This window comes from Buceros rhinoceros, unplaced genomic scaffold, assembly GCF_000710305.1.
Source record: "Buceros rhinoceros silvestris isolate BGI_N320 unplaced genomic scaffold, ASM71030v1 scaffold4720, whole genome shotgun sequence".
In the NCBI taxonomy this organism is placed as follows: domain Eukaryota; kingdom Metazoa; phylum Chordata; class Aves; order Bucerotiformes; family Bucerotidae; genus Buceros; species Buceros rhinoceros.
Window position 1 is genome coordinate 142,926 of NW_010391239.1, and position 18,461 is coordinate 161,386.

Here is an 18,461-nt window from a genome sequence, read left to right on the forward strand (position 1 = left end):
GGGTTTGGTTTTTTTTTTTTTGTTTTGGTTTGGTTTTTGAGGCCGTGTTCAGAGGTACAGCCTAGCGCTACTCAATCCACCCTGTTCGGTGATTTCTGGTGAGCCCAGTGTGGCAGGGGGAAGGGTGCAAACCCTGCCTCCCACCCCTTTTTCCAATTCAGGTGCAGGTTGATTTTGACAGGCCTGGCTGAAATCCTGAAACATGATGTTTAGTTTCTTTTCCAGCATTTTTGTTAGTAAAACAAATATTTATTTTCCTCACCCTGTTCTGAAAACTTTGGACATCTTTTTTATGCCTTCATGTTGGAAATAAGATAGTAGATGATGGATACTCAATCTGAAGCAGGACAGCCATTCTTTAATAATTAGTGTATTTCTGATATCATAAAAGCATACAGACTTTTAAAAAAATCACGCTAAAATGTTACTCTGGGAAATAATAAATGGCTGAGTTCTACTGTGTAAATAAAAAGAAAAAACCACGTATGAAATAGCTTTTCTTCTGCCATCTTTGGGGTTCCCACCTCTAAAGCTGACAGAAGGTTTCACTGCTCCTGTGCTAGAGGACAAGGAAGAGTAGAAATTTCTCACTTAAGTTTTTCTGGAGCAATTGCTATTTTACATATTTCTGTCCTCAAGGAAGTGAAGGCAGTTAAGAGGAGAACAAGGCAGGCAGAAATGAGCAGCTTTGTTTTTCTGTGTGAACGGGGTTGAAAGGAGACAAACCTTATAAAACATAGATCACAGGGAAAGAAACCCACTGGCTTTTATTTCTGCAAGTTTAAAGCACTGAAACTTTCTCAATGCTCAGATTTGTTCCCTAAAATAAGGTGACTTCAAAGACTTTAAGAAATCACATCAGAGCTCAGAGCACCTTATGCTCTGTGACTGGCCAGTGAAGGAGCACAGAAATGTTTGTTGTGTGCGTCAAAGAGAAGGTGTGTGAGAGAGCCTGCTCTCAGGGGACTTCCCTACCTCCGTGCCTCTAAATAATCCATACCCTCCTAGACAGGGGATGTCAGGGGTTTTTTTGCTGTTTCAATATTTTTCTATGACTTGCTCCATTATTTATTCTGGACTGGCTTTGCAATTTGCAATGCCCTGAGCAAGCGTGGTGCCTGCCTTGAGCTACCAGAGGGGGAATCTGGCTGCGAATTGCCTCCCCATCTGTCGTGGAGTGAGCGAGAAAGATCCGAACTGGCAGGGATATTTTTTTTTTTTTCCCCTTTTCCCTTTGCTTCTGCTGCCAGCAGGGGAAACTGGAACTGGCCCATGAGTTATTGAGTTAATATAGGGCCACAGAGCTGGAGACCCCCAGATTGCAGAGCCTGAAGTCTTAACACCCCTTGGGCGCTTGCTGAGTGTATTGCGGCAGGCGTGTACTTCCCTCGGTGCCGGACTTTCCAGCTGCCTTCTCGCTTCATTCTCAACTTAGGGAAACGCACCTTTCCCCACTGCCACGCTGCTCGGAGGGGCTCGGCTAACTCAGCCTCCCGGAGGAAGCCCCTCTGCTAAAGCTTGGCGAGATAAGTTTGCTGCCACTGCTCAGTGGGAGGGCACCTGCTGCTCCCACCCCTCTTCAAAAGCTCCCCTGTTTCTGGGCCCACTTGCCTACAGCTCCTTGTGATATATGAGTAAATCTCAGTGTCTCTGTGCCCATCTGTGCCCAGGACCGCAAGCTTTTCTTCTCCCTGACCGGCTTCTTCCCCTTCTGCTCTCTCCTCTCGCCTTTCCGTGCTTTGCTGAATATCAGCTAAATCTGAACAACAGCAAAAGCACTCTATTTCACCCTCTTCTCTCTCCCCAAACCCTTCTGTATTCAGTGCAAAACATCCGGGGATGCTTTTGAGCTGGCAGTCACCACCTTTCATCCAAGGCAGAAAACTGCTGCCTATACCTTCCACAGTTCCTGACCCTGGTGAAAGGGGGGATAATTCTGCGTCAAACCCTCTGACCTGTGACTTTGCTTCCAAAAGCTCTATTTTGGGCCTGATGTTTGTGTCTAGAGAGGATGTTGGCTGAGGAAAACCTCATGTACACCCCACTCCGTTTGCAAGCTTGAAGCATTTAGACCCTGATCCAAACTTTGGGATTTGTTAACCCTCTCCAGCAGTTGGGGTATCCTGGTCTTATTTATGAGAGAGGAATGTCAGACTGGTGTTGTCCTGAAGGAGCTGCGATGCTTGATGGGACAGATGCTTTACAATGAGTCCCGCTTGTGAACTTCGGCAAATTAACAGGAAAAATTGGCCCGTCCCCTCTTTGTCAAGCTGCATACTCATGTGAGGGTTTGAGGTTAGTGTGTCATTAACAAACTGTGACCCAGATTGTATTTCAGCCAGGGGTCTCTAACTTGCAGGCAGAATTTGCACTTTTTATGTAATGTTTAGGAGAAAAAAAAATGATTCCCTGCTCATTCACAGCGAAGTGTTTTGGTACTTCAGGTGAATGCTTGTCAGGTAGCTGCTCTTTATGCCTTAAAACCAAGAGTTCCCGCTCACTCACAAGGCTGTTGACTTTTAGCTCAACTGTTCATCCTCTTTGTCCCTTGTGTAGCTTATTGCGAAATAGCTCTGAGCAGTTCGAACAGGGCCGAGGCTCAGCTGAGCTCAGCCCTGATAAGGGGCTGTGCAGACCCCTGTAGCTGCTGAACTGTGGGCTGCAAATGCATCTGTAGTTTACTGGTGCTGTTTATTAGCCAAGACTAAGTTTAGCAATGTTCAGGGAGTCCTTCCCTCCAGTTTTTATGCTCCCCGCGCTCCTGCACCTCCCCACGAGCCAGAGCTGGAGGAGCGGTGAGTGGCCTACGTGTCCGCTCAGGTCCCATACGAGACGTGGCATTTCGTCAAGCTATAAAGTTACCTTCTTCCTCTAACCTGCGTTTCATTTAGCACACAGCTGTTCCTGTGATATTTTGGGTCTGCTTTTGCTGCGTTGCTAATACATCCTTCTGAAAATAGCGTGGGGTTTGCCCCGATAATTTGTGATTTCCATCCCCAGGCTCAAGCGCTGGGGCGGTGTGGGGAAGAAACCTCTTTAGGCAAGACCAAAGGCAGCTGTATACTGTGAAATAACACGTATCAGGCAAAATACAGTATCACAGCTAATAGATGTATTTTAAAAGTGGAAACATCTATGTTTAATTGCATTTAAAGTACGTAGTGAGAAACCACAGTTATACATTGTTATAACAAACCTTTACATCTGAAGTCAGAATAATACAAAAAAAAAAAAGTGCTGATTATATATGGCCAAAATAACCGAGGCAAAATTTTGACAACATCTTCTAAAATATTAGCATGTGGCCCCTGCCAGCAACACTCTAAAGGTCAGGCTGAATAAAGTCAGTGGCAAGCACTGATTTTTCCTTATCTTACCCCAAAACAATAACCCAAAAAACTGTTTTGTTTTTTTTGTTTGCTTTTTTTTTGCATAGCTTTCAATATTGCTGCACTCTCACCTCTGCATATTGCAAGCCCATCTCAGTTCTGAGATAATTTCTTTAAAGTTCTGAATAATTTTAATCCAGTTCTCCTCAATACATAATATATATTTTCTACCAATTATAAATACATCATTTTTATTAATCTGATTTCAATAACATGCATTTGTATAATTACTGTACAATCAAAATAGACATTGATTTTACACAGTGTGTATGCTTTTATTTCAGCGATATTGTTCAGACACACTGCTCAACAAATCAAGCAAATAGGGAAATAAGAAGGAAAAAAAAAAGGAGGGGGAAATAACCTCTGGGAGGAAACAGAATCTCACAGTGTTTACAGACAAAAAAAAAAAAGGAAAAATACTTATCGGAAAAGGGGTTTATTAATACATAGAAAATCCCCACAATAGTTGAAACACACTTTAGGAACTAGTAAACACGTTAAATAGAGTTGTGCCAATTACGCAGTGCCCAAGCATCTGCTTGCTCTTAATTAGATGGGGAGGTGAATGACCACTGTTTATTTTCATTTTCCTCATTAATTATGAAAAACTGCATTTAATTCATCTTGCATGGTGAGAGACTGGCTGCGCAGATGTAAGTCGTAAGGGAAGTGGCTCTCTGTAGGCAACCTGAACATCGAGCTCTGCCCAAGGGGACCCCTGGGTGGCACTGCACAGTAATGCATGCCATAATTGTAATTTTTGCCATAGTCCAAGCTTTCTTCTTGCTTCAGGGAAAATATCCCATTATAGTTAATTGGGGGAGGACTTAAGGGACCTTCAAACTGTGGGCTGGCGCACTCGGGGGAAGTGCTTTCATAGAAGGACTCGTAAGCGCTGCAATAATTGTAAGGTTTCATGGACTTGGAGTTGTCGAGTGTCCCATGCCCCGGAGGGGTGCCGAGTTCGGGGCTGTGGTAGGGGGGGTAGAAGGTGGAGTAGGGCGAGCGGGTGTGATGGGCACCGTCGCCCGCCTGGCCCATCAGGAAACTTCGGGCATTCAGCTGCAGGCATCCCGCCACCAAGTTTGTAGTTGGCTGGGACAGACCCTTGCACAAGTTTTGGACGAAGGTGAGCAGGTCGGGCCTCTTGCCAATTCGCAGGATTTCAGAAAGAGCCCAAATGTAGTTCTTGGCTAGTCTTAAAGTTTCGATTTTGGACAGTTTTTGTGTTTTAGAGTAACAGGGGACCACTTTCCTTAAATTGTCCAGGGCGTCGTTAAGGCCGTGCATCCGGTTCCTCTCCCTAGCGTTGGCTTCTTGTCGCCTGAATTTGATCCTTTCCATCCTTATCTTGCTCGTCTTTTTTTTCCGAAGGCCCCTTCGCCTAGGCAAGCCATTCTCATCCTCCTCTTCTCTCTCTTCCTCTTCCTCCTCTTTTTCTGTGTCTTCCCCAGGAGATCTTTTAATATTCTTTCCTCTGAGCACGATCTGCTTCGAAAAGCTTTCTGGGTTCTTCATTTGCTTTTGGTCATCACTTTCTCTGGAAAACTTTCTGCACATCTGGGATTCTGGCATTACAACAGACTCATCAAACGGTAGTGTTAACATGGTTCTATAATCTTAAGTTACCTGAAAGAATGCCAGCACAATATTTAAATATTTCCATTTTTAAAGTTTGCCGACTTATACACACACCCTCATGCTCCTTCCGTGCGTCTGTGTGCACGCTCTGTCTACGTGAGTCTGTGTGTGTATATATATAAATGCACAATCTAGATTTTTCTTGCATAAAATGCCACTTGCAAATGCTCACTTTTTAAAAACTAAAACCTGTCCAGAATTTTAAAACCACTTGAAACGTTCAGAATCTTGCAACTAAAAAGCCATGTTTCTCACAGATAAGTACAGAGTAAACCAGTATTTAAAATGTACAATTAGCTCCCTGCCCATTTATCTTATTTTTAAGGAAGCCCTTCGAACCCTCACCACTGTGGAATTCAAAGAAATGCAAAACATGATAAAGCAATACGGGAATTTCATTAATCCAAATTCCCCCGGGTGGAAAAATGAGGAGAGCGAGAGCATTCTTAAAATTGAAAAGTGCAATATCTCTATTAACTGATGGTTAAATATTGTAAAATCACTTTTTAACTTATATTTCAAAGTTGTCTTTTTTCCCCTCCACGTTTCTTCCCTTATGAATCAAGATATTAAACTCCAGTAAGTTAAAGTGGGTGAGAAAAAAAATTAATGGATCATCCCCCCCCGCCAGATTACTCAGCTAGTAACATAATTAAAACCAAAGAATTTTTATCATATTATTTGTAAGATAATCACATATTACGTATTTCATATTAAGACAAAAATCAGAATGATCTAACCCTAAACGTATTCAGATTAGAGTTAGGAAATAAAATCCCCCTACCTTTTTTTTTCCTTTTTCCCAGCAAAAATTCAAATTGATATTATCAGCTTAGTTAAAATCAGCTTATTTGTTTTTTCTTTTCCTTTCCTCTTTTTTTTTTTCTCCCCCATCAATTGTGGCAGGGGGGAGGTGAAAAATTCCCTGCACGCTATAGCAGTGTTTATGTTCTGCGAAGCTCAGACATCTCCCTCCAGCTCGTAGCTGACAGGAGCGGTCGCTAGATTCTGCCTGCAATCCTGCACATGTGCTCAGAATCCAGCCTGGAATGGGAAAATAATTTCCTTTTCCCAATTATTTTGCTTTTGTTTGCAGTTTGGGAGCAGCAAAAGCTTGGATCCCACGGTCCTCAAAGAGACAAGCAAAGCAAATGCAGGGACTTTTTTTAATAGAACAAAACTAAACAAAAACCCCAGTCAAAGACTAACTCTATCAGTATTGTCTACACACTTGCAACATTACATAACACCAATGAAAGTATGCAATTGCATGAGAAGAATAAAATGTTAGGAGGAGTTATTAGACAGTAAATAGCATACATAAAATACAAGACAATGATACTGTATCTTTAAACACTTGCATGCACACCCAGCACCAACTGAAATATATCTTTATTTGTATTACCTTAGCTTTTTATTTCATTCAACAATCAGTTTTCATTTTTTGCCTTCCAAATCTTTTCAGTCTGAATGTCGCATCGTCTCCTGGAGTCTAGATCTGTGTATATCTGCACTATCTCATTGATCTCTAAAAAGTGACATTGATGCCAACTGCCAGAGCTGGTACCCATGCCATCTGCTAGTGACGTCACGGGGCAGAGAAAACCACGTGAGCCTTTCTCCTGGGACCTTCATTCTGCACTGATCATCTGGCATCCCTCTAAGTGGGTACCAGCATTCATGTATCAACACAGAAGGTTAGACTGATAGAAAAAAAAAAAAAAAAAAAGGGAAAAAAAATCTACACCAGCATTTCACATACAGTAGGTGCATTTCCACTGGAGCTGCTTCTTTTTAGCAGTCTAGCTGCACAGATAGATGTGCCAACATTTGGTGCTATCCCTGCCTACAGGTACGGCTGCCCTGTGGTTGTTAATACGGTATTGTTTATACGAAAAGTGCTGTCTTGTACTGATCCGAGTCCCTTCGGTGCACCTGGTACCCAGGAAAAAAAAAAAGGCAGGGAGGAGAAGGCAGGATTGGGGAAGTAAAGCCAGTGCTGTAACGCAGAGCACGGTCACAAAAAGTAGTTTCTGTGTGATGCCGCTGGGAGCGGTTTTTGGGGTTTGGGGTTTTTTTGAGGGTAGAGTGTTGCCCCACAGCACAGGATAACGGGAGCAAAGCTCCTGCTGGCTGTAAGAAACCCTCCCCTTGAACCCCTTGGTGGTTTTTGACATTCCTGAAAAAAAAAAAAAAAAAAAAGAGAAAAAAAGAGAGGCATTTGTGGGTGACTGGATGTACAATGTGAAGATTTAACGAACGATGCCTTTTTACGGGAGCGTGTGGTGGGGCTCGCCGGTCCCCATCCTGCCCTGGTGTGGTGCGACCAGGGAGCACCTGCTCCTGGTGGGGTGACACGCTTGCAGGTGTAGCTGGAGGTGCTGGGAGGGTTTGCCCCTCTGCCAAATTTTCTCTGCCTGCCTGGTCTTTTTGTGAACGCTCCCTGGATATCTCTTTAAAAGCTGATTTATTTCTTTTGGAAACACGCTCTTCTTCCTCCTAAAAATCTCCCCCTGCTCTTCCATTTGCCTCCCTGGCTGCTCCTTTCTTCGTGCCCTTGTTTCTCCCGTCAGCTGCCTCTCCTGTAGTCCCTGCTCTTCCTCTCTTAACCCTTTTGTCTCTTTCCACAGGCAAGAAACTGTTAAATGAGGCTGACAAAGCCTCTCGGCTCAGCCTTGCCATGGAGCTTATGGCAAACTCCACCTTGGTGTGTTTGGGGTTTGTGGGGTTTTTTAGTTAAGGAGTGGCATGTCACATATAAGCGATGCCAGGAGAGTTACAGGGGAACCGCGACTTAGAAACATTTTTTTTTTTAAAGTTTGCGCTCAGTATTATCACATATCGCTGCTTTTCAGTGACTAAGTAAGCTCTGTTTTAAAAAAAGTGTGCAACAGAGTATGCTTTTAGTATTAAAATAATCCCTGGCAGAGCTGCTATTGTTATGGGTCTGTGTCAGCGTTTCCATTATAAATCCTGGTTTTGAAGGGTTTATAACTCATCTGTTTTAATTCACGTTAGGCCCGAGCTTGGCATTAATGTTCTCAGCCCCGATCCAATTATTTTGTTTTCACAAAGTTTCATTTAAATCTGTTCGGGCATTTTTTGATTAAAGAGGAGAACAAAAAATAAGGCAGCAGCAGAGCAATGAGTGTGTGGCGAGAGCGTGTTATGTACATCTATGTGTATGTGCTCAATGATTTTAGAGCCTTTCATTAAAAAAAACCAAACCCTCACCCCAAACTTCTTTTTTTTTTTTCTTACTGAAGTGAGACATATTGGGGCATTCATTCTTTACCTCTTTTTTTTTTTTTAACAGCAAATTATTTGAAGTGACAAAGATGTTACAACTTAAGTGGCAACTGTTCCAAAGAAGCAAGAGCTGTACTATTCATAACGTTCGTTCCTTTTTATCCCAAATATTACAATCTGTGTAGCAGAGGAGAGGGTAGCATCCTATTACCCTCAATAGGAATTGGTGTATTAAGGTTTTATTGTGGAAGGTCCTAAGGGTTGTCAACCTTTTCAAGGATTTTGCATATTCAGAGTATTATACAATGCACGATAATCTAAATATGCAAAGTCCTGAGGAACCAAACCCTGTTTCAATGCATACTAAAAACACTGCGAGAAATCGAAGGAAAGGTTGACATTGTAGTGGCTCTGTGCTAAGAGAAGGACCATCAACATTTCCAGTTACACCACTCAGCCTCCCAAATACACTTTTATAAATATATTTTCTCCATCCTTTTTTATTGTTGAAGTAGGTGGGGTTTTTTGAACTGCACAAATATTATTGTAAAATGCATTTTTGAATGGCTTTTAAACTGCTACTAAAACCGAAATAAATGAATTAGTTAGTGTTGAAGGATTCCCTCTGTGGTAGTAACATTACATTTTTGCAGATTCTTAATCCATAATTTGACCTTTTTAATATTTTCAAATAAATAGTGGGGAAACAAAATAGCTGAGATATCAAGGTTTAAAAAGCCTCTACTGTGCATGCATAATAACTTTTCATAAGGATTTTACTACGCAGTTTGTATTATGGATCCATGATATGCAAATGCGTACTGCTGTTAATATGCATTCACAGCATACCCCATAACTGCTGCTTTGCTGTCTACTGTGAATGCATGTGAAGAATAATACACAAAACACAGTTAAATGCACTCTATAGAATGGCTGTGCAGCTCCAAATTTGTTACTGAACACATACCACGATTTTTTTTTTTCCCCCTGTGCTCAGGTTGTATAGTTTTGAATTATAAGCGAGTCTATTTTAAATGCAGTATTATAATAATACATTTAACACAGGCAAACATTAATAGATTCACTGAAATAATATTGAGTTCAAAGGACTTGCAGAACCTCCACGGTGCATCAGGGGGACTGACCCAAACTGCACTGCAATCAATGGGAGTCCTTCCAGTAACTTCAATACGCTATCGCCGCATCCCCAGGGAACGTCTCCACTCTTTTCTTTTTCCCTTTTTTTTTCCCCCATTTAAATTTTTCTTTTATTGTCCTCTTCCAACTGGCCCATATCTCCCGGTTTTGCTGAAGCAGGAGAACCGCATCAGAATTAAGGAACTCTAACGATGTTTGCTCAGGACCAGTTCGGTGTGTGGTAGTCTGGGTGATGCACTGGTAGCAACGGAACCTCGTGGTCCCCCCCTCAGAAGGGGGAGTTAGCGAAGTCTTTTTCTTTTCTTTGTTTCCTCGTGTTTCTAATGTAGGCATTAAGTGTCACAGCAACTCTGCTCTAGCGTGGGTAAAGACACAGCGACAATCCTGCGATGCCAAACTCCCTCTTCCTCACTCACAGCCTGGCATGAGTTTGCCTTCCTGCCACAGCGCCTGCCTGCACAGCCCAAACACCTGGGGAGGATCAGAAATAACCCCTCCAAACCCGCTTGCCTCCGGGTGGGCGTTTTGCGTCTACTCCAGAACCCGACTGTACGTCTGCAGCGGGCTTAGACTCTTGGCTTCCTTCAGCAGGTATCTCTGCTGCCTTGGGAGCGAGACCGAGGGAAAAGGTGTGTCTGGGGCACCCTGAATGGCAAAGCCAGACCATGAGGGGCAGATACGTGGGTGACAGTATGAAAAACAGTAGCTTCTGGCTGCGGTCTCCTGCTGAGGTCAGAGCTCAGGAGGAGGTGGGAATACCTGCTTGGGGGTTTCTTTTGTGAGTGGGTTTTGTTTAATGGTTTGTTTGGCTGTTTTGTTGTTTTGTTTTGTTTGGGTTTTTTTTTTATACAAAAGTAGAGCAAAAGAGGATAATATCTTGGGCAGGTACTCTGGTCTGACAGCGCCAGTGAGTTTCAGTCTGGAGAGGACTGGGACCCTCTGGTGAAGGCAGGACTGTGTCCCTAAAGAAGTGACAATTTGACCGCCAGGGGAGGAACCAGACCGAAGTGCCATGCACGTGTTGCACGCCAGCTGCCTGTCCTGCATGCAACTAGCACGTTAGCGGCCTAGAAGAGATGTGCGTCCCTGTTCAGGGGTGACCCAGCTGTTTTCTGCCTCCCTGTGTCCCCAGTACACTGCTGTACACTATGGGCTCCTTTGTGAGCGGACCTGCCATTCCTATCAAGTTGGCTAAGCCCGCTCCCACCAGTGCTAAGATGATGTTCAGGGATATACGTCCTTCTCCCAGGAGAGATTAAAGAAGACTCTGATAAGGACCACCCCCAACTTCAGAGAAGTAACCTACATTAGCTCAAGAGGATTCTGTTCAGTCTGAAAATGTGATTTTAACCCATCTGCCAATGCCACAAAATATTACAATTGTGCTTTGCACTATCTAAGCCCCCTGTAATGAGGATGTTACTTCTTGCTCTAATCAGACATCCTTAGTTTTATGTTTTGAATAGGCTGTTAGGGACAAATATGAAAGAGCTGCAAAGGGGTTAGTTACTCTGTTTTAATGGGAGTCACTTGAGTGAAACATGAATTTAGAACATGAAAATGGTCTCTAATACTAATTGCTTATGATTAACCAAAACCAAGTTTGTGAACAGCAATTGCTCTAAGATTTCCTAAACACACGACTAGCAGGGGTCTGATTTAGATATGACATACATTTGGCATAATCCTATTAATTTTGAGCTACTCCTGGTTTACTCTAATGTAAATGAGTTGAGAGAGTACAGGTCCAAATAATCTAAAGATGGAAAATACATTTTAAAAAATATTAATAAAATGCATTCCAGCTAGAAAAGGAATGGCACAGTGTAGCCTGAAAGTTTTATTACCAGATTAAGAAACGATATGTACCTTGCAGCAATACTGGGATTTAAGATTCTTCTCTCCCTGGGGAGAAATGCTCTAGTCAGACCAGTCATGATGAGTCACTCCTTGAAACTGCAAGGAGCTTTGTGCTGTGAAGAAATGCTAAAGTATGTTTGAGAAGCTGTTTCGGGTTTGGTGTTTTGTTGGTTTGTTTTTTTTTTCATTTATGCTTGATGACTGGTGTTGTCACACTCTCTGTTACTGTACCTTGAGGATGCTCTGAGATGAGTAAGTTCAGCAGCTTTACAGGCTGCAGCGGGGACACTTGGCTGCAGCACACGCCCTGGCACTGCTGATCAGAGGCTAGTCTTTAACTGCCATCTCTGTCAAGCAACTAGTTAGTGATGCTGCTTTTTTCCTCCCTTTCTTTTGCCGGTGCCTGCTGTGATTCACAGGCATGCTTCCTCCGTGTTTCCATTTTGAGAATGTGTCTGTCCCCATCAAACCGTGGCTTTTGGGGTGGACCTCGCTGCCATCCCTTCTAGAAGAAGGTAGTATGGGTGTGCGTGACCCCAGAAGAGACCTGTGCTGCTTCTCCTTTCCCTGGCAGACCCCATGGCTGTGATGCACACTTCTTCTGTAACCTGGGGCCACACCTTCCTTGAAAAAAAACTCTGGGCTGCTTTCCTCTCCCTGATGCAAATCTCCCTCAGCAAGAAGCACCTGATGGGATATTCTCCCTAGGTGGGATATTCTCCACCCATGTGGATGTTCCCAATACTTTTTCTCCCTTTCTGAACCCTTCTCCCCATGAGAGGATTATCCATTGCACGGGGAGCGACAACGTGCTGAGCCCTAGGTGACAAGGTGACGCTGGGGCAAAGCTCTTCTGGGAAGTGGTGGGAGCTCTGTGAGCCTGATGCCAGCACTGACTGGGTTAGAAAGGCTGAACAGCCTTACAGAAAGCATACTCTGAGATGAGCCGTTTGCTTAGGACTCTGCAGCATGCTCTAAATTAAATGTGAGATGCAAGGAAATAGAGCAGTTGAGTTAATGCTGACTTGATGGCAGTGCAAAATAAAACTGAAGTGTAATATCAACCTCCGGTGGACAGTTCCCTCCTAGGAAATGATGTTTTATAAGGGGAACTTTGTGAAAGAGCCTTGAAAAGTTTGTGAGAAACTCTGACATTTCCATTATTTGCAGCAGACCTTTGAAACTCAGCAGGGAGAAAGCCCTCAGGGTAGAGAAATGACTTTTCTTTACCCCCACGAAATTTTATCCAGGTTCAGGTGACCTGCAAGTGCCCAGGAATCATCATGTCCCTTCTCTAGCATGCGCCTCTCAGGCAAATTTTAGCAGGATACTGAAATAATACCTGAACAACTTAAGGGGAAAAAAAAAAGACTGTAGAAATAACAATTCCTTTAAATCTATTTTGAAATTGAGTAGGTGACAGTAGGAAATGCCAGAGCTACAGCTGCCTGTGAAACCCCTATACTCCTCCTTTATGTACAAACAGGTCGTTTCCAAAGAGCACAGCTCAGCTGAAGTGCTTGTTTTTATGAAACGTGGAGCAGGGTGTCTCAGGCTTGCTGCGATGGGGTATCCGCTACTTTTGGTTTGCCTACTATTATCCGAATTTCTAACCCTCCTTCGACAGGGCTCTTCCGGAGATCCCGCTCTGATGGAGATAAGTAAATTTTCCATTCAAAGAGCAGAAAAGCTGTGCAATTGGGCATTCCAAGCTGTCAGTGATCTACGACCTCCCTTACATTTCCCAAATCTGTGTTACGTTTTTGACCTCTCCTAGAACCTGCGATTGCCAACCAGCTTCTGGAACAAGTGATAAGGTGTGTACTTAAACCTTACTGGAGGTGTGTCCTTATCAAAGAGAAAGGTAACTTTGGGTTAAAAAAAACCCCAACCAAACAACAAGAAACCCCAAACAAATGTAAGCCAGTGCCAGAATGAAATGTTTATGACACCCCTATGAAGCAGGGAAATGTTACTTTCCAGGAGGCACAAGGATCTTATGGCACAGGTCCTGAACTTGTTCTGCTGATTTGCAGCGCTCGATGCAAACATCGGAAATAATGAAGAACTCGATGTCTATTTGATAAACAGTCCAGAAATTATTTTTCAGAAGCAGATTAGATGAAGTGTTCAGTCACTGGATCCTCTAGCCTTCCTGCTTTTTCCTGTTACACAAAATTTTATTTCACTGATTTGGAGGCAGGGGAAGATGGACAGCAATATGCTTTGGAGGATCTTGACCATCACATTTTGCCTCAAGACACAGAAACTTCATCACAGCTGAAAGTGAAAGCTGGGTCATCTGAGGTGTTTTTACCCACAGGATCAATTTTCCCCTGACGGTACTGGAGATTCACTGGCAGAGTTTGACCGCAAATAGAACAGGATTTTATAAAACTGTTTCCTGGATTTGCTTCCCAAGCTTCTGAGAAAGTGAAAGCACAGCCAATTTCAGCTCAGCTGTGAGATGGTGCTGAATTCAGATTGGGTTGTAATGATCTTTCTCCAAAATAATTTTGGAAAATTGATGTTTAAAGAACTTTTTCTCGGTGATGAATGAACAATTCTATTGCTTCTAGCTGCAGATCTACTTTTAGAGTAACTGATGTTTCTCATCTTTATAAAACCCCATCTTAATTTGTTTTCCTCCAAATTTCCTGGGCAAATGGACACACTGATTTTACAAGCTGTAAATTTCTTAGTTTCTCATTGTGAGCCTCACAGTTTTCCCAGGACAGAGTAAAGAGAAGATTAAAAATAGAGCAATGGTTCCTGTCTATTCAACTACACAAGTGAAAGAAGTAGAGCTCAAGAGAGGATTTTGCTTATACCCGCATAGATGTTTTTGGACATCTGTGGACAGCCCTTTGGAAGCAGCATCATTTAGTAACAGTCAATAAACTTTGCCAAAATCAAGAGGAAGTTATGATTTACCATAAAGGGGGGTGAGGTTATCCTGTATTTAAGTACGAGCTGAAGTAAACGGTAGTTTCAGTAATTTCCATCTCTTTCCATTTCTTGTGTCTGTGTAATCTCTAAGGAGCTGCGTAAGCCCTACAGCTTGCCAGCTTCCTCAGCCACCAGGCATCATAAAAATCAGTGCCTCATGCCACAGCCTTGAGCACAGAGTGTTGTTTTTGGAGGTAACCGCTCTGCAAAGTGGTCTCACCTTACAGGGCGTGCAAAGGATATTGAGTAGTATCTTTTGGCAGCCCGGAGTTTTCATTTCAGTCCTTGGGCTGGCTGAGGACTGGTTTGAATCCCCAAATAGTTTAAAGCAACCATGGCCAGAATGCACCTGGAAGTTTGGCAAAAAGCCTTCTTTTCTGGCCAAATTCCCTCTCCTAAGAAGGGAGCGTGGCTTGCTGAGCCTGAATCCTGCTCGCATTTCCCCGCCGTTGTGCTAGTTGCTGTATAAGCTGATGTTCTACCTGGCTTGCGTGGCCTTATCGGGTGCCTGGATGCTCTCGGGAAAAGGTCATTCAGGATATAGTTTGTAAAATGCTAAAACAATCAGTGGTCAGCAGAAACAGTACTGAATATGCATATATTTTTGCAAGATAGGAATTCTTTTTTTTCCTTTTTTTTCTTTTTTTTTTCTTTGCATTACCATGGTATTGCTCATAGTGTCAGCCGGTGTATATCTGGCTTTAGTTTCATTTCTTCAGGATCATCTTTAATTCAGTTGCTATTTCTGGAGAAACTCTTATTGTGGTTTGATTCATCGTTGCTGCAGTGTGACGAGGACAGAAAAAATATGCACTTTAGAAAGTATGCAAAGATAAGCATTCTGAAGAGCGTGCTGTAATACGTTCAGGGCCTCATTCTTGTGTTTGGGAATTTTATGTGCAGCTTGGGTTGAAATTTGAAGTGTACTTTCTGCCTAGAGAGATGTGCTGGCTTCTGCACTCTGCATTTGGACCTGAAGGCATCTTGCTAAAGCCATCTAGGTAAAATTTATCTCAAAAGGGCACTTTGCTACGAATTTTGAAGACAGCCGTGTGGAGAACATTTGCTGTCACCAGCAGATGGTGACTGGAGTTGCCGCCTCTCCCGGTACCTCTAAGCCCTTGAACAGTGTGAATACAGGCAGTGGAATAACAATTCAGTGAAGTGATGGAGGAAATACTCCGTGTTACAGCATGGGGCCAAATCCTGAGGGATTCAGAGCTCCTGCGCTGTGCCTTGAAGGCTGGGTGTTGGAAGTGTGAGGGAAAAAAAAGAAAAAAGAAAAAAGAGGTTCAGATTGGAGGGGTTTGGATGAAATACTGCTTTCCATTCAGCCTGTTACTCATTCGCTTCTTGCGGCAACAACAAAGATCAATGAGATTTTTTGCAAAGATTCTGTGCAAATGCTCTGACTCCCGCAGAAACAGAAATCTTGGTTATGAACAAGATATTTGCAGTTTGACCTTGTAAAATAAAGTGGCAGAAAATAGAATACATTTCTTTCAGAAGGTTGAGTATGCTTTTCAGTATGAAACTTTGTGTATTAAGTGCATTACAATGAATTTCTTTCTGAGAATATTTAGGAAAAGTAAGGTCTTTGATTCATTTCAAAGAGATTCAGAAGGATATTTCTTGTCAAAACCATATATATTATAAAAAGGCAAAACCAGAATAATATATTTTTTTCAAAGTGAGGCATTTTGATTGATGTGAAACAAATATTTACTGAAAATTTTGCTTTGTGGAACAAATGTTTTTTGTCTTTGCTTTTGTTTCATATCTGGAGGAAAGCAAATTTAGAAACGTGAGCTTTCTCCAGACAAAGGAATGTCTCCGTTTGCCTGCTGTACTGAAATCCCTATAGCACCTGGGCTAAATCGGTTGTTCCAAAAGGCAAACCTCCTTCAGCCGTGTATTCTGGATTTTGAGGTTTTCACTTTATTCATCCATTTCACTCTCATTTACTATGTCCTGTAATTCAGATAGCCTATTTTTGTTATTTAACTACCGTATATAAATGTTGCTACGTGCTCTCCAAATCTTTGTGGGGTTTTTTTTTTTTCTTTAATCATCAGCAGTTCTCTGAAGTAGCAGTTCAGGCTCCCATATACCCCCAATTCCATTTTGCCAAACACAACGCAAAAAAGATAGGCTTTGTTAAAAAGTTTAATGTTCTTAATTAGTAGAATTGTCAGACTAATTAGAATACCAATTAGAATTGGCAGGGCTATCGTTAATTTAGAAGTGCTGTGGTCTAGTGTTAATCGCTATTAAACCTTATAGTTTGTAAAAGAGAGGGAGCAAAGAGATAAATACACGCACTCACAACCTCCCTCCCCTCCCATTTGAAATGTTAAGGGTCTATAACCACAACGATCCGTGCTGTCAATGTGTACTTAGGGACTGTTTAATCCACGGAGCCATTGGTGCAAACTTAAAATAACTTTTTAGGCACAGAACAAGAGTAAAAACTTGGAACTTTTTCTGTGCGCTGCTATTAAACTGGCAAATCCTGTCAGTGGCTGGAAAAGATACTCTGAGTACCAAGGATTTCTTATTGGAAAAGTGGAAGAGAAATCCACTTTGTTTGCTTTCACTTTTGGTGCTGTGAAAGTTACTTTGCACTTCTTAGAGCACATGGCAAACAAAGTTCTCACAGCACTGCAGGTACTGAAACTAAGCTTCAGCGCCAGGGCTTCATAGACAGAGGAGCTGTCGCTCAAGTTCCCGTGGTGAGTCAGACGTACAGCGGGAAAAACACTGAGAGCTCAGCAACTTTCAGTCTCTGGATCTAACCCATACACACGTGTGCCCTTCTCACCAATCTTATTCTGACTTTTAAGCATTGAGAAGATCACAGTGTGAAATTTTATTTTTCAACCTCAAAGGGAAAACAAGAAACTTCTATTCAAACTATGTACTTAAAACATCTGTTCCTGACTGAAGCCATAAGGGAAAAGTTCCCAGAGGTGGATGTTGTGAATACTGCTGTGAATTCTGTGAACACCGCTACCACATGCACCAAGCCCAATTTATATCTGTAAGCAGGTAGGATAAAAGGGTGCTCAGGTGGCTAGAGAAGTGTGCTAGAGCCTGATGTGTCCGAGACCAGAGTACAAATGTATCGCTTCCTACATAGAAATACATTTTCCATGTTGATGTTTTCTCCAGCTGGGCCGATTGCCTTCTGAAATCTCTTATGGTGATAGACTGAGGCAAGAGTGATGGTACCGATCATTATTTATCTGGGGCAATGGTGGTGTGAGCTAGAAGAGGATAGAGTGAAGGCAGAGCAGAAACAAGAAAGGTCAGTGACACTGTTTTCTCCGGAGCGAGCAGATGTCCCACTGGTAACACAGCACAGCATAAACATTTTCTGTTCCTCTCCAGCCTGATCTAGCTCAAGTATTTCTCTCTTTACAGCACAGCTAGTTCGCAGTCTGATAAAATCCATCCAGACCCAACCGTGCTGCCTCTTCTATTCCAGAGAAACTGAATGATTCATTCTCAAGGAAGTCAGATGTTTAAATTTTATGGCGTAGGTGTATGGTCAGGAAGCCTATGCCTTAGTCAAATGGCATCTTGTTCACTAATGTTTCGTTTAACATCTGCTCGTGTAACGCTATAGTCAAATATGACACACACGTGTGTCTTTGCTCTTGAAGGAAAAAGGTTGTGAATTTACATGCTTTATATAGGAAAAGGGATTTAAGAATTAGCTACAAATTTAACCCTCCTAGTTCCTATTGTGTTGCTGCTCAAACCTAAGATGTGATTCCGGGTAAGTAAAAAGCTAGAAGAGAAAAATAATTAAGACACAGTAAAAGACATTAACAGATGAAAAAAAATGATTGGACTGAAAGCTAGCATTTTAATTCAGTCTTTCACTAGGTAAGCTAGGTAGCACCTGTTAAAGAACTACATGCAAAACCAGTTTGCTCTTTACATTGGAGAGTAATTCAAATGAGAAATTAAAAGAGGCACTAGTTAACAACAAAAAACTGTTCTCCCAGAGCAAACCTTTTTAAACATGTAAGAATCCCTCCCAAACCCTGGTTTGATTTATTTATTTTTTTTTAGGGATTTTTATTGACCATGGGATTTTTTTCTTTATTCAGGTACTAGTACATTCAGTTCAATGCTTTGGTTTTGAGCTGCCTCCTCAAAACTGTCAGCAATGTGGTCAAGCCAACTTGAGACCACTGGGACGTT

The 18,461-nt window shown here is 42.4% G+C and overlaps 1 protein-coding gene across 2 annotated transcripts; it reads right to left on the reverse strand.

The window, feature by feature from the left end:
• Window positions 1–3,093: 3,093 nt before the first annotated feature.
• Window positions 3,094–6,583, reverse strand: NEUROD6 (neuronal differentiation 6). Of its 2 annotated transcripts, XM_010140742.1 has the most exons (3): window positions 6,439–6,583; window positions 5,818–6,077; window positions 3,094–5,021 (listed from the first exon to the last, which is right to left on the reverse strand). In XM_010140742.1, the coding sequence occupies exon 3, from the start codon at window positions 4,998–5,000 to the stop codon at window positions 3,987–3,989; it is 1,014 nt and encodes a 337-aa protein (XP_010139044.1). In that variant the 5' UTR covers window positions 5,001–5,021; window positions 5,818–6,077; window positions 6,439–6,583; the 3' UTR covers window positions 3,094–3,986. The 2 variants fall into 2 exon arrangements, with proteins under 2 accessions (XP_010139044.1, XP_010139052.1); XM_010140750.1 differs by lacking the exon at window positions 5,818–6,077 and having other exon boundaries at window positions 6,439–6,553.
• Window positions 6,584–18,461: the final 11,878 nt, after the last annotated feature.

What these genes read in the sequence shown, in the direction of transcription:
- NEUROD6 (XM_010140742.1), bottom strand. Translation starts at nt 5,000, where the DNA reads ATGTTAACACTACCGTTTGATGAGTCTGTTGTAATGCCAGAATCCCAG.